Source organism: Colletotrichum spaethianum, assembly GCF_022836535.1.
Source record: "Colletotrichum spaethianum MAFF 239500 DNA, contig17, whole genome shotgun sequence".
In the NCBI taxonomy this organism is placed as follows: Eukaryota; Fungi; Ascomycota; class Sordariomycetes; order Glomerellales; family Glomerellaceae; genus Colletotrichum; species Colletotrichum spaethianum.
The window spans coordinates 549,752-563,994 of record NW_026054787.1 but is presented as its reverse complement, the minus strand read 5'-3'; the positions used below and the strand labels follow the sequence as shown (position 1 = coordinate 563,994).

At 52.6% G+C, this 14,243-nt stretch overlaps 2 protein-coding genes across 2 annotated transcripts; one reads left to right on the top strand and one right to left on the bottom strand.

Annotated features, from left to right (window-relative positions):
- Positions 1 to 2,044: 2,044 nt before the first annotated feature.
- On the top strand, positions 2,045 to 4,383 carry ColSpa_06957 (uncharacterized protein; the record flags this gene model as incomplete). The annotated part of the gene is made up of 2 exons (XM_049273169.1): positions 2,045 to 2,474; positions 2,582 to 4,383. 2 exons carry the CDS (start codon positions 2,045 to 2,047, stop codon positions 4,381 to 4,383), a joined length of 2,232 nt encoding a protein of 743 aa, XP_049129126.1.
- Positions 4,384 to 5,359: 976 nt separating this feature from the next.
- ColSpa_06956 (enoyl-CoA hydratase, mitochondrial) lies at positions 5,360 to 6,766 on the bottom strand (the record flags this gene model as incomplete). The annotated part of the gene is made up of 5 exons (XM_049273168.1): positions 5,360 to 5,578; positions 5,684 to 5,800; positions 5,868 to 5,897; positions 6,021 to 6,151; positions 6,568 to 6,766. The coding sequence occupies 5 exons, from the start codon at positions 6,764 to 6,766 to the stop codon at positions 5,360 to 5,362; spliced, it is 696 nt and encodes a 231-aa protein (XP_049129125.1).
- Between the last annotated feature and the right edge of the window lie 7,477 nt (positions 6,767 to 14,243).

Here is a 14,243-nt window from a genome sequence, read left to right as displayed (position 1 = left end):
ACTGCAGTGGGTCACATGATGAAACCGAGGTCGATGCTAGAGATTGTAAGTGGGAGTGCTGTTATTGAGATGATTCCATTCCAGATAATCTTTCAGGAGGTGCTCGTCTCAATAAATTTCTGCCAACTCTGGGAGTAGTTGCACAGTGATGCAGCGTTTTTCCAATGCTCCGCCTCACACTTCATCTAGGGAGGATCCGGGTACCTGTGTGAATTTGTGGAAATCCAGTTACGTATTGGGAATGACAGTAAAACATATGAATAACGCTTAAAGAAACTTAGATTTCCAGGTCCATTATTAAGAAAACAATCATTGACCGTCTATATATCACTACATGAGTATTGGAGATTTGAGAACATTATTTACAAAAATGCTAGAGTTGTCAGTGAGTTATCGTACGACAGCGCTTCATTCGCACAATCAACTAACTAATCCAAATGACTCAAACACAAAACCAACAATTGAGCATCTCCCCAACAAACAAACCAGTCAACTCTTTGTTTTTTGGCGAAGTAACCCAGTTAGCATATAAAGGAAATTAGTTTGCCCGTTTTAAAGTACAGCGCTTGGCGTGCAGTACAATATATCACTGTTAATGGTGTTGCTCTGCACAGGTGCCACGTCGCTAGAACATTCAAGGTGCTACCAAAACAAGGACGACTTTGTGTTCGCTTAGTCCCGTTTGCATACAAAAAAAGACACCTTAGCAGGGGCCTGCAACTCATCCAGTATAGAGACGCGCGAGTTTGGAGCTAGGCACTGCCCAGCCCGAGAGGAACGAGACCCATGGATCAATAGGCGAACCTCCCTCAGCAAACAAACAAGCTTTCATTGAGCCAACGATTTTTCTTCAAGATGGTGTCGAAGGCTAGCAATCTGGAACCGAACTGGCCCTGCAACACAAGCGCCGCGACCGCGGATCCGTGGAGCTAAGAAGTGGTGTGCGTCATCATCGTCGCGTCAGTCCGGGGTGTGCCGGGTCTAGTTGGATTCATATGAGGTACCTATATTGAGAAGTGTGACAGGCTGTGCAGTAGGTAACAACGCAGAAGTCGTGTCACCCCGGCTGTCATATCATGCATGCATGAATACTGATTGAAATTTGGCTGGTACATCAATCACAGCCTTGTTGGTATGTGCAAGGCCGCCTGACCACAGGGCCTCAAGGTTGATCACCAACCGGGTTAGAGTGAAACTGGGGTGTTCAACTCTGGGACGCTACCCAGGAAAGTGACAATGTCTCAACCCCAGATATCCATCCGGTTGGGTCCATGCGGTGAAGGTGATGGCAGGGCCTGCGTGGATGGCCGGAAACCCACACGCTGGGCACACCTTTGCAGTACCAATGTTTATTTTAACGGCTTGGCAAGTGATGGCCACCGATTCTATCGAGTTGACAACGTTGATAGCAGGATAAGACTCACTAAGCTTTCGGTGCCTAAGACAGAGAGAGGCCAGAAGGAGTCAAGGGAAGGCGATTCACATCAAACAGATTCGGAGCAGAATCGGGAATGATTCCCTGGAGCAATTACCACTAAAGGATAGTCGGCGAAGTTATTAAATTACGAGGACCACGGGGCATATGAGGAGATTGAGGAGTCGTAGTTGACAGACGGCGGAGACAGTAATTTGGAATTTGGGACTACTGTTTTCCCTCTTGTGTCTCACTCAGAGTCGTGGTTTGGCAGATTGTATGTCCTGGCCCAAGCTCCAGAGTACCTAGGTGGGAATAGCACGAGCCACTACGGAAGCCAAGCTCCGCGTCCTGACCTCTCATTGGCAATTTGGACGATACGTACCGATACGCTGCCTATCAGCTACGTCATTGGCTGGTCACCTATGTGCGCTCATCATTCCTTCCTACCGAATGGCTCGCGCTTTGTTCATCGTGACGAACTTCAACGACATAGCATTCTCTTCACCGTAGCACTTACCTTTCTACAGTCCTTCTGACCTCTTCGAGGACTCATCACGCTGCCGGAACCTCAAGACTCTCCCTTCTTTCTTGTCCTCAGGCTTCAGCAACAGTATTTCCGTTGCCGCAATGCTGTCCTTATTCGGCTTCGACAGGTCGTCGCGCGAAGAACGCGAGCGTGAGCCTCTGCTGCCTCGCTACAACGACGACACAGCCTTGCAGGAACGTCTCCATGAGAAGCTACACACCTATCAAATGCTTCGAGCTATTGGGAAAGGTTACATGCCCTCGAACGAGCAGCTCATCATCAATCTGCGCACTTTGCTGTCTGCCGATATCCTCAATCCCGATACCCCGGATCTCAGCGACTCAGGACGTGCCCTCGTTCTGAACGTTAAGCTGTTGATCAAACAACTCATCGAGCTGCTTCTCCACAAGAACGACAAGGACCAGATTCAGGACTTTATCTGGTATCTCACCAAGGCCCGCCTGTCCGTTGACGCGTACGACATTGGAGCTCGAGCATCCAAGGCCAAAGCGAGGGCCGATACAGTTGCAGGTGGGTAATGGTTGCCGAAGCACACCCAGGTCCCCCGTTCTGTCTACCCTACAGTAGCATGGAAAGTTTGGGATTTACTCCAGAGTTTGTGCTGACACTTTACCTAGCATATAAGAGCTTACAAACTGTTGGATCGCTGCTCCTCACAAACTCGGACTTCCGCTTGTTCCTATCCGATCTGAGTACTATTGGTCGCGAGGTTTTCCGGGACACCGCCTTCACTCTTTCTGACGTCTCCAAGCAAGCGGCCAAGGATATTGAGCCGTCGAAAGAAGAGGAAGAAGCCGTCAAGCATCCTAACGGCGATTCGAAGCCTCCGCCATCCAAGGACGACTTCCAGGGTGAAGTTGTTGAAGTCTCTAAGGTTCTCACTGATGGCGTCGCCCGTGTGGCTGACGAGGCTGGCCAAAGCCTAGCCGATCATGTCACAGGCGAGGAGCAGGAAACGCTCGTGCACAGGCTGAAGAATACCGTTGTCAACCTACGCGGTAGAAAGGATTATTCTGATTCAGTATCGACGCTCTCTCTACTCATCAGGCGCTATCTCCTAGTCTACTCTCACGCCGTTTCGGACACCATTCATGTTGCCCAGGAGGACATCGACACCAATCCCGAAGCCGACCGCGCACTCCATAACTTTTGGCTATTCTTGACCTCCCTCGGCGATCGCGAGCATTGGAACGAGGTCGAGCGTATGTTCAAGGTGGTAATGGAACACGGCCGCAGTGACCCCGAGTTCGACAAGCTTGTTAAACAAATTGGTAACCTGCTCCAAGATATCCTTACGGACCCCGACTTCTTCGAACATGCCGAAGAACGCTTCAAGGAGCTGAGGGCAAAGTCGAGGGAGTTGACCTCGGAGTCTTCGATACGCGATGATCTCGATGCCCTGCTGGACCGAGTGCATCTGGCCTTGCACTCTGTTCTCGAGGATACCGACATCAAGAAAGCTTTGAACACAACGAAGAGAATCCTCAAGATCCTCTCCCCCGCTAATCAGTACACAAATGGAGAACTATTGGCCGATTCAACCAATATTTTCATACCCTTGTTGATTCAAGCCATTCAATACATCCCCATCCCTCGCCTAGAGGTCTCGGTGCCGACTATTGATCTTCTCCTGGAGAACCTAATTTTGGAGCCAGGCCGAACAGTCAATAACAGCTCGTTCTTACCCTTCAAGCTCAACATCTCGACCCAGAACGACGTCGAGATTCGGAAAGCCCGGTTCCGGACGACCACTTCGGTCACCACCCTGATGAGAATTACCCTGTCGGGCTTGTCAATTGCCGCCGAAGACCTCGGGTATTGGCTGCGCCTCCATTCGGGCATATTGAGACTGGGCGACGCTGGGATTGCGGGGTTCCACCTAGATGAGCGCGGTATTGACGTTGCCATCGATGTGGAGGTTGGAAAAGACCGCCTCGAGAACATATTGACTCTTCATAATGTCCGTGTTCGCATCCATCATCTCGATTACAGCCTTCGGAAGAGCAACTTTTCCTGGCTGGCTTGGCTTTTGAAACCTCTTATTCGGCCGACCGTTAAGGCGGCACTGGAGGCACAAATTGCAACCAGTATTAGCGAGGGCCTCCATTTCGCCAACAGAGAGCTACTCTTTGCGCGTGAGCGTCTACGAGCGACTCGTATTGCCGACCCGCAGGATTTGTGGACTTTTGTCAAGGCCGTGGCAGCGAGATTGGTGCCACCAGAGGATCCAGATCTGTACACCCGCGTGGGTGTCACGCAGCCTGGACGGGGAGTGTTCAAGGGGGTGTATGCACCTGGCAGTCTGGTCAAAATGTGGAACGAAGAGGCGGCGCTTGCCGGCGACAGAGTGCACGAGTACCAAAGAGATGGCTGGCGCAACTCAATCTTTGACGTTGGCACTACTGGTGTCACCATCTGATTTTGCGATTCCGTGCGCGCGGGTAAAAATGGCGCATTTACTGTCACAACTAGCCGGGCAACAACACACGGGCTAAGGTAGCCAAGAAAGGAAGGATATAGCACGGTATGGACTCAAAACTGCAAGAACTTTTCTACATGTATTCTCTAGGGGGCAATGACACAAGCAGGGAGAACAGTACCTCAACCGAAAATGGCAAGTCGCTATGAATTACCACGAACTCTGCATGTGCCCATGTGCTTGAGCAGAGCGAATGGCGGGTTTTACGTTGCCTTGACTTTGGCAGCGTGCATGGGATGCAGTGCTATGCAGATTGCATCAGCATTTGGCAGGACCAGTCCTCCACGCGCGCATGCTCCTCAGATGCGCGCGCTACGATGCTACAGGTGGCAATCACACTCCATCTCCGAATTCAGCAGGAACACAATTGCGAAAACAGTGCCAAGTCCACGCGTTGAGGTTAACCGGTTGTTTGACTCAATGTAGGCACAAACGTAACATGGAAAGGGGGCTTGATTTATCAACTGTCATGTCTAGAATCTGCTGCTCAGCGGTGCAATCTGCCTCCGTCAACGGTTCCTCGGACAACATGGCTCTGAAATGCCTCCAGAATTCGTGGCATTCACGAGCTGTTTATCGGCTCTAGTCGTCGGACGTCGGAAAACATTATGTTTTGAGTTTGGACGAAGCCCTGTAGCGCGCTCAGCCGATCGCGTACTGCGTAAGCTCCGATGCGGCGCTCTCCCGAAAGTTACGTAGGGGCCACCTGCAAAAGCTACGTGTGCTTGAAGTCAGGACGACGCTTTTGGAGAAAGGCCGTCATCCCTTCCTGAAAGTCACCCAGACCGAATGTCGAGTAGTAAAGAGACTTTTCCAAGGTCATCCCGGCATCAAGATGGCTATTTTCAACTGTAACACAGTCAGCGAGTCATGAATACAGGGGCCCGACCCCTCAAAGCCTGGGTGGTATTCGGAGCTATCCATAGGGGTAAACAAGGGTTACGGAAGGGCACCAACCAGTGAGAACCGCCTGCTTCGCCGTTTTGATCACGGGGCTCGACATAACTGCGATACGCTCCGCAAGCTTCAGTGCCGCAGGCACAACATCTTGACGAGGAAACACCTTGTTCACCACGCCGAGTCGCTCAAACTCGGCTCCGCTGGCTGGCTCGCCCGTGAGAACGAATTCCATGGCCTATTGCTGCTAGTCAGCCATTTGATCCAGCACAGGAGGGCATGCCTCCGACTATTTGACTCGTGTTCCACAGTTCGACGGCCTGATTCCGAGTCTTCCACTTACCTTGTGCTTGCCCAGAGCACGGGCTATCCGCTGAGTGCCGCCAGCGCCTGGGATAGTTCCGATCTTGATCTCTGGAAGGCCGAACGAGGCATCTTCGGCCGCGTAAATCATATCGCACTGCATTACCAATGAGCCTCCGATGTCCTTTCTTGCAGGACCGATATAGGGGTTTCCAAGAACTTACCGCCAGGGCAATCTCGCAGCCACCGCCCAACTTGAGGCTTTTGCGTTAGCCTTGTTTTCCAGAGACATGCAGGAGGAGGGAAAAGAAGAAAAGAAAAAAAAAAAAGCGACCGTTGGACACACAGGGCGGCCCAAAGCTCGACTCCCAACTTACAGCAAATCCAACAACAGCCGCGATGATGGGCTTGGAGAGCCTGGCGAAGGCATCTGTCAAGTCCTTCAGAAAGGCGCGCTGGTGGGCCTCGGCCGTTGAGATCTGCACTAGCTCGTTCAGATCCATCCCAGCTGCACCATCAAACGGGTTAGCTAACGACTCGTCTCCATTAGATTAGATTAGAGGCCCATTGCCGGATCCGCAATTCTCGTCAAGTTTCAGCAATCAGAGACGCACGACAACAGTGGGCAGGCCCCCGTGTATCATGTTCGTGGGGAATCGGATGGAGTTGGGATGGCAGTTGGTCGACGTGGACTCGCCGACTGCCGTGCGCAGCGCCAATGACTGAGCGGTATCCGCAAATGGAAATTGGAGCCCCTGGGAAAAGGGGAAAAGGAAGGAAAAAAAATAGAAAGAGCCAAGGAAGAGAGGGGAATATGCGGGAATTGGGCACTAGGGATCAAGTTTACCGCACCTCCAAACCCGGACACGGATTTTCGGGGCCCAAGTCGGTTTGAGGTGGTACGAGAAAAAGTTGCAAACATACCGCAGAAAGGACCGTCTGGGCCACCAGTGACAACCACAGCGCGAACAGTGTCCAAGGCATCGAGATGAGCCAGAGTAGCGACAAGTTCGCCGATCATGGCCTGCGAGAAGGCGTTTCTCTTGGCGGGTCGGTCGAATCGGATCAAGGCGACGCCCTTGTCGGCGTCCACCGTCAACTGGAGAGTTTGGAGGTTATCCATGGCGTTGGGAGAACTTTCCGCAAAAGGATGGAAAAAATATTAAGAATGAGAAAGTTTGGCAGACGGGCAAACGGATTGCGACTGATGACGAAAACGTAGAAGGCAAAGGGAAGACGAGCGAGGGTTGTGGTAGTAGTTGTTGCTGACTTGTTGGGTTGCGTGTTCAACACATGGCAGAGAGACAGAGAGATCGTTTTTCCTTCTGCCCTTTTCTTTTTCTTTGCATCCTTCCTCTTAGGAATCTTTCTTCTTCACCAACACCACCACATTGCCGTGCTTTATTGGGGATGGGCACGTTGCCTGTTGAGAAAAAGGTTCGTGCGCGCCGTGGCTGCGAACAAGCTTAGCGTTGCATCCGACTGGAGACGACTTGCACAGGATGAAGGGGAGGGGGTGGGCGGCCGAATGGTCAGAAAGCATTACGAGCCGCGGAAGTCAGGGTTCACCCCGGGCATGCAGCCAAGACATCCATGGCAGAAGCAAGGCACAGTCCGTAAACACCCACTAACATAGTACTTTTCTCCACGATCGCGGCAACGTTGGTGGATGGCACATGTTAACACCTCGGGGCTGATTGTCAACGACTTTGTCACCCCTCCCCTGATCACATCCACCCCCATCCAAACGTCTAAGATGGTCCTCCTCCGTGCCTCCACCACTGCCGCACCCCTTGTTACAGTCCCAAGGCGAGAATCGCTTCATCAACGAGACTGAAGGTCACAGCTACCGGATTGGGCGGATCTGCTCCGGATTGACCTCCGATTTTCCCGGATTTGGATGTCTCCTCCGGCTTCGCCCAGCCGCCCGCCCAGAGTTGCTTCTACGGCACGATGGAACCGTCGTTACAGCGCAATCTCTGCCCACATGCAAAAGAAAATGAAGCAGGCGCTTTCCCAACTGCTCTAGGCCGTTCGCCTTGACGCTGTGATGGAAGAAGCTGGCCCCTGCCATGTAGTGTAAGCTTCTGTTTACGCTCACATCCGTCATCCACGACCATGGATCCTCCTCCCCCCTTGATGGTGCTGCGTTCGTTCATCAAGAGACCCAATCACATCTAAACCCTTGCAAGCTTTTACACATGCGAACCCGAACCCGGTTCAGTCCATCAGCGGCCCTGTACATCTCCACAGTATCCAAAACATATTTCTGCATAGGAGGTAGCTGAAAGAAGCAAAGGGGCCTAGCCAGGACCTTTGGTATCCATGACTGAACAGGGGCTCTAGAAAATGCAACCTTGTTTTGGCTACGGATGTCGAGCTGCTCGAGACAGGCTTTTACGAAAAGATTGAAACGAAATATGCGGTACCGTCTGCAGAATGACCTAGTGTTTCCGTTGCCACCCGTGGACCCTACAGGCTAATGAAGACAAGCACGATGGCCCTCCGGGACGGGATATATCTGGCTCGAGGTTCCCACCTCTCGATATACGATGTTGGGCGCGTCACTGGCGGGCACAATCACTCTAGAGCATTGTCACTTTGAAGCTCTCAACATGGGCTCTTCACTTCCCTTCCAGTCGCTGGAAAGCCTCTCCCTGGCGGATCGAGTGCTATTCAGCCAATTCAGCAAAGGACCGAAAGCCACCATCCCCTACCACGTCGTTCACCACGCCTTTGAGTCTATTGCAGCGGCACACCCCGACGTCACCGCCGTCCGCCACTACGATGGTACGACCATCACGTACCGGGAGCTCAACCGCAGGGCCAACGTGCTTGCCAATGAGCTGAGGGGAACTCACGGCGTGAAGAAGGGGGACCGTGTGGTGCTCGTCTACTCTCGATGCATCGAGATGGTTGTCTTCATCTTTGCCGTGCTCAAGGCTGGTGGTCAGTACGTTCCTCTCGACGGCGGTATCATCCCCGAAGATACCCTAGGCTACGACATTGCCGACTCCAACGCGCCGGTCGTGCTGTGTCTACCCAAGTTCAGGGAAAAGGTGCTGCGCAGCCTGCCCTCAGACAGGCAGGACCTTGTTAGGGTAGTCGACCTCGACGCAAACAGCTGGCTGTGGAAGCACGGCAACGCGGGCCACCCCGGTGTCGTTGTCAAGCCCGAAGATGGCGCCTACGTTATATACACTTCGGGCACCACTGGTCGACCGAAAGGCGTGGACGTGAGACACCAGGGCGTCACCAACACGCTTCTAGCGGAGCCCTCGAAGCTAGGCATCCGTGTGGGGAAGAACGTGGCGCAACAGTTGAACGTCGGATTCGATATGTGTAAGTCAAGTGTCTCAAACTCTATTCACTAATGGCCGAAGCTGACGCACCATTGGAAAAAACAGGCGCGTGGGAGATTCTCGGCACAATGATGAATGGTGGTACACTCCACATTAGAGGTAGCGGCAACGATCTATGGACGGACTGTTTGCAGCGCGTCGATACCGTCATCGCGACACCATCCGTCGTCCTCAAGCACATGTCCAGACGTGAAGACTTCCCCAATATCAGGACGATCGCCGTCGGTGGTGAGCCTTGCCCCTTGGCCCTCGCCGAGCAATGGGCGCCATATGTTAAGTTCTGGAACGTCTGCGGCCCAACCGAGATCAGCATCCTCAACACCGCCCACCTTCACAACCCGGGCAAGACTTTGTCTATCGGCAAGCCAAACCCCAACACCAACGTTTACGTCCTCGACGAGAATGAGAACCCCGTACCCATCGGTGAGCCTGGTGTCATGTGGGCCGGCGGTCCAGGCGTGTCTAGAGGTTACCTTAACCTGCCTGAACTGACCGCCCAGAGATACAAGCGTGACAAGTTCACAAATGACGGGTAAGCCACATCCCCAATACTACCCGTTATACCGGCCGAGAGGGAAGAAAGCCACGCTAACAGTGACTCGCAGTCGTATGATGTTTAACACTGGCGACCTGGCCCGCTGGCTTGAAGATGGCAGTCTGGAGCCCCTCGGTCGTAAGGACGACCAGGTAAAGATTTCCGGCTTCCGCGTCGAGCTCGACGGGGTGTCTCGCGCAATTGAAAAGTGCCCCGGGGTCGTCAAAGGATGCGCGCTCAAGATCGACGATCGTTTGTGGGGCTTCTACTCAGCTCCTGCGCCGATCGACGAGTCTCAACTAAAGGCCATCGTCGGCGAGGGACAACCCTTCTACGCCGTCCCGACGACCTGGAAGTACCTCCCTGTTATCGAGCTCACCCCCAATGGCAAGGTTGACAAGCGTGCCCTCCGCGACATCGCCGGCGGCGCGGCCCAAGCCCCCCTCCTATGTCAATTGCGCCCATCGACACGAGCATGTCGACACCGGAAGAGTTCTCCAGCGCCTCGTCCATCAAGACGGTCGTCAGTTCTACCAGCGAGGGCGGCCTCACGCTCGTCGACTCCCGCACATTCACCGTTATTGATTCCCACCGCGACCTCGATTTGGAGAAGACGGCTGCCTTCGTCGAAGACGAGATAGAGAAGCAGGAAGAAGAGTACAAGCTACCTTCGAAGAATGGCTTCCACGGCTGGCGATGGATTCGTCACCGCGGTCTCAACGCCTACCGCAAGCTATTTGGCGTCATCTTCCTCTCCAACCTTGCCGTCTTCGGCTTTCTCCTCTGGAACAGCCGCAACAGTAACTTCTCCTTGCCCTTGAACCATCTCGCAACTGCAGTCGCCGCGAACCTCCTCGGGGCGGTACTTCTGCGTCAGGACTACGTCGTCAACTTGATCTTCTGGCTGTGCTCCCGTGTGCCGACCTCGATGCCTCTCTCTATCCGCAGGCACTTTGCCCGCGTCTACCACAACGGCGGTGTCCACTCGGGCTGCGCCGTCTCCGCCACCGTGTGGTGGGTCATCTTCACCGGCGCCGCGACCGGCAACTTCCTGGCTCCTCGGTCGCTGTACTCCGTCGACCTGATCACCCTCGTCCTCACCTACCTCATTCTCCTCCTGCTCGTCATGATTCTCGTCATGGCGTACCCCTCCATCCGCGCAAAGATGCATGACCAGTTCGAGTGGACGCACCGCTTCGCCGGCTGGTCCGCCCTCGCCCTCGTCTGGGCCCATGTCATCGCTACCGCCGCGTCCACGTCCTCCGAGCCCCTCGGCCCGACCCTTGTCAAGACCCCTGCCCTTTATCTTGTGGCTCTCACGACCTTCAGCATCGCGCTGCCATGGATGCGCCTCCGCCGCGTCAAGGTTGTCCCAGAGCCTCTCTCTAAGCACGCCGTCCGTCTGCATTTCGACTTCTGCACCCCTGGTCCCTGCACCTCGCGCGGCGTTCGCATCACCGATCGCCCCATGGTAGAATGGCACGCTTTTGCCGCCATCCCCGAGCCCAGCGGCAAGGGTTTCTCTATTGTCGTCTCCAAGGCCGGGGACTGGACCAAGCGCATCATCGAGAACCCTCCAACCTCCATCTGGACCCGCGGCACCCCCGCCTCAGGTGTGCTGGCTGTCGCGCCGCTGTTCAAAAAGATGGTCCTCGTCGCGACGGGATCTGGTATTGGCCCCTGTCTTCCTGTTCTGATGGAGCGCCGTGTCCCGGCGCGCGTGGTTTGGTCAACTAAGAACCCGCTCAAGACCTACGGACAGGGTGTCATGGACACGATCCTGGCCGCTGACCCGGACGCGCTGATATGGGATACGGATCAGATGGGAAGGCCGAACCTGGTGCAGTTGGCGTATAATGTCTACAAGGAGAGTGGGGCTGAGTGCGTTGCCATCATTTCCAACGGTCCAACAACGGATAAGTTTGTGTACCAGATGGAGAGTCGTGGGATTCCTGCCTTTGGACCTATTTGGGATTCATGAGCGGTTCTTTTTGTTTTTTGTTTTCTTTCCACTGATATCATACCACCCTTCAATCGCTTATTTCTCTCGTATAAACTTATTACCTAGTCACTTGTCCGTTCGCATCAGGTACATGCAGTTCAGACTCTCAATAGTAGTTAGATTCATGATAGAAAGATTCACATACTTGCCTCGAGTTGTCTTGTTGCATGTGAAAACGGCTTCTGCGGAGTCCATCGGCATTGCTTATCTGCCTAAGAAACGTCACCAGCTTCGAATTTCGGGACGGTGACTTGTCTCGCTAAGAATGTTCTGTCTTGGGAAGCATCTGGCCGTTCAATTCCAACTCCATCATGATTTACCCATATTGCCTTCCGAACTGAGCAGAACAGCATCTCCTAGCATGGAATATGATCGGGATTAAATCCACGCCTGTTTGCAAAATTTTGTGATATATTCTCTTGGACGCATTGCTATTTGACGATTTTCGTCGTGGAAACGCCGTGAACGAAACGGAGTTCTGAGCTCAGATGGTCAGACAGGAGACAGTGACAGATTCCGAGAGATTAAAAATTCAGACGGTTACATGCATCAGAGTGAGACATGTCCGTCCACGCGCGGAATCTTCCGATTGCCAAACAGAGATTAGTGTTTTTGAAAGGGTCTATACCTTGAGAGCTTTGAAGTCTAGTTGTTTTCTCGGGCTACTTACCGAGTTTCAGAAACTGGGGCGTCTTGGGACGCGTCATGATGAAATCGCCAGGAATGCGCTATTCATGGCTTACGATTTCATCAATTAGTTGGGGAACTCTACGAACGCAGATGTTTGAAAGCGTGTGGCCTTTCCCTTGCTTTGGTATGACAACGGTGTCATTCATACATGTACAACAATCTGGATTAGCTTTTCTCGTTAACCTTTTTGACTGCGAGGGAAGCTTGCTTGATAGCGGGCAACCCTTATGTAGCTGTCTCCCGATACGAATACTAAACTTGCGGACACATGTCCAATTGGCTGCGGGGTCTGCTTGACTAAACAGGTGCAGACCTGATCAATTGTGTTCGCTATCGACTCCGACACCGCTGTCCAATCACAATGGGGTATAGCTCGATTTTTATACCTGCCAGAAAGAAACTCTACGCCTCATGACAAAATTGTGGGGGTGAAAGAACCTTCTGTTCGACTCTGAGTTCTGTCATTGTGGAACTATGAAAGTGAAAAGCTTTGGCATAGCATTTAGCCTTCGATAAGGCGATGGCATTAGTTCGCCTGTGTAAACAAGCAAACTCGAACACGAGCCTAAATCGAGATGTCGATGCGATACTAGTGTCTTGAATTATCAGGGTGACATCTAGTGCGGGTTCCCCGCTAAAATCTCATAGTGTACAGTGTTGGCATGGCTGCAATACCGCAGCCGCGACACGTTGCCCTTCCCAAGAGAAGAATCATTATCCTCAACTTTGCTTTTTTTTGGGCACGGAACAAACTTGTCCGAACTTTTACGCCTGTAGGATTACGTCGCCTCCGGATTGCCCCCCAGCCGACGGTTTAGCGTAATCCTCAGTCCTCATCCCATCTCGGTGCACTCAACGTTGGTGATTTTCGTGTAGCGTCCAAGCGGGTCCTTCTGACGTATATTTAAGCGTACGCAGTCTGTCGGCAGATTCAAACTTCTTGAAACAGTCCGTGGAGTGTCGGCTTGTGGCGTTCTGAGGCACTTTGTGGTTGAGAGTTTGGTTTCTCCACGGCTTCTCCCTTTCTGCCCGTCACACGTTTTGACATGTCAAGAATTAGGACGATGACAGATCACTGAACATGTATGATCCCAGGACTGAACACGGAGGTATTGGCGTGCACAGTTTTACAGAGAGTCATGGCTGTCGCCGTCAGTGTTTTAGGCCAAAATGGTCCATAGGCCAGTGCCGGCGTATTTTCGTATCATCTTGACTTGCAGCGGCCCTCCGGATTATTCTTTCTCACGTCTGCATATTCGATTTCTTCAGATCAAGCTCTCGGTCGCGTCTCTTGGATTCGTTTAGTCCAATCTCGTCTTTTGTTTGTCAAAGTCATACTTTCTTCCGGGATCAAATCCTTCATGTTGAGAGCAAGCGCCAGGAATATGTCAACGCGCTCGACGCAGATGTTGCTAAACTCGTCAAAGGTGGCCAGTACGTCGAACAATCTGTCGATTGCCGAATATGACAAGGCAGGGAACCTCAAAGCGAGGTACGTCGAGTCGACTCCCGTCGTCAGACATTCGAGAGTCGATGTTTTGGTAAGCACATTCTTGGCACGGTAGACCCCTGCTAGCTTTACCATTACTGGGCACGAATCTTAAGGCATGCATGCGATTGACACTTTCACACATAGCTCCCTACAAGAAGAAAGAAGCTTTGGCTCCGGCTTTTAGAAATATTCTTGCCAGATGGCTATCCTCATAGCGTGACTGATGATTACGCTACATACCAAATCTATGTAGGTGATAAAATGGTCGACTGACTTTAGGATCATGTCTAATGAATTGACAGGACTCTATCCAAGCGTTTGCCGGCTCAATTGCCGGCATGATATCGTCTCGTGCCGTTTGGGAAGGCAAGTTCATTGCACATCATCCCGGCTAACCCTGAAATTCTGATGGCTCATCTCAGCCAAACCACGACAATGAAAGGCTAACCTGATGATTAGGTCTCGGTGTTGGCGACTCATTAGCATCTCCAACTGGAGCCATGCTAATCCAGGTTATAA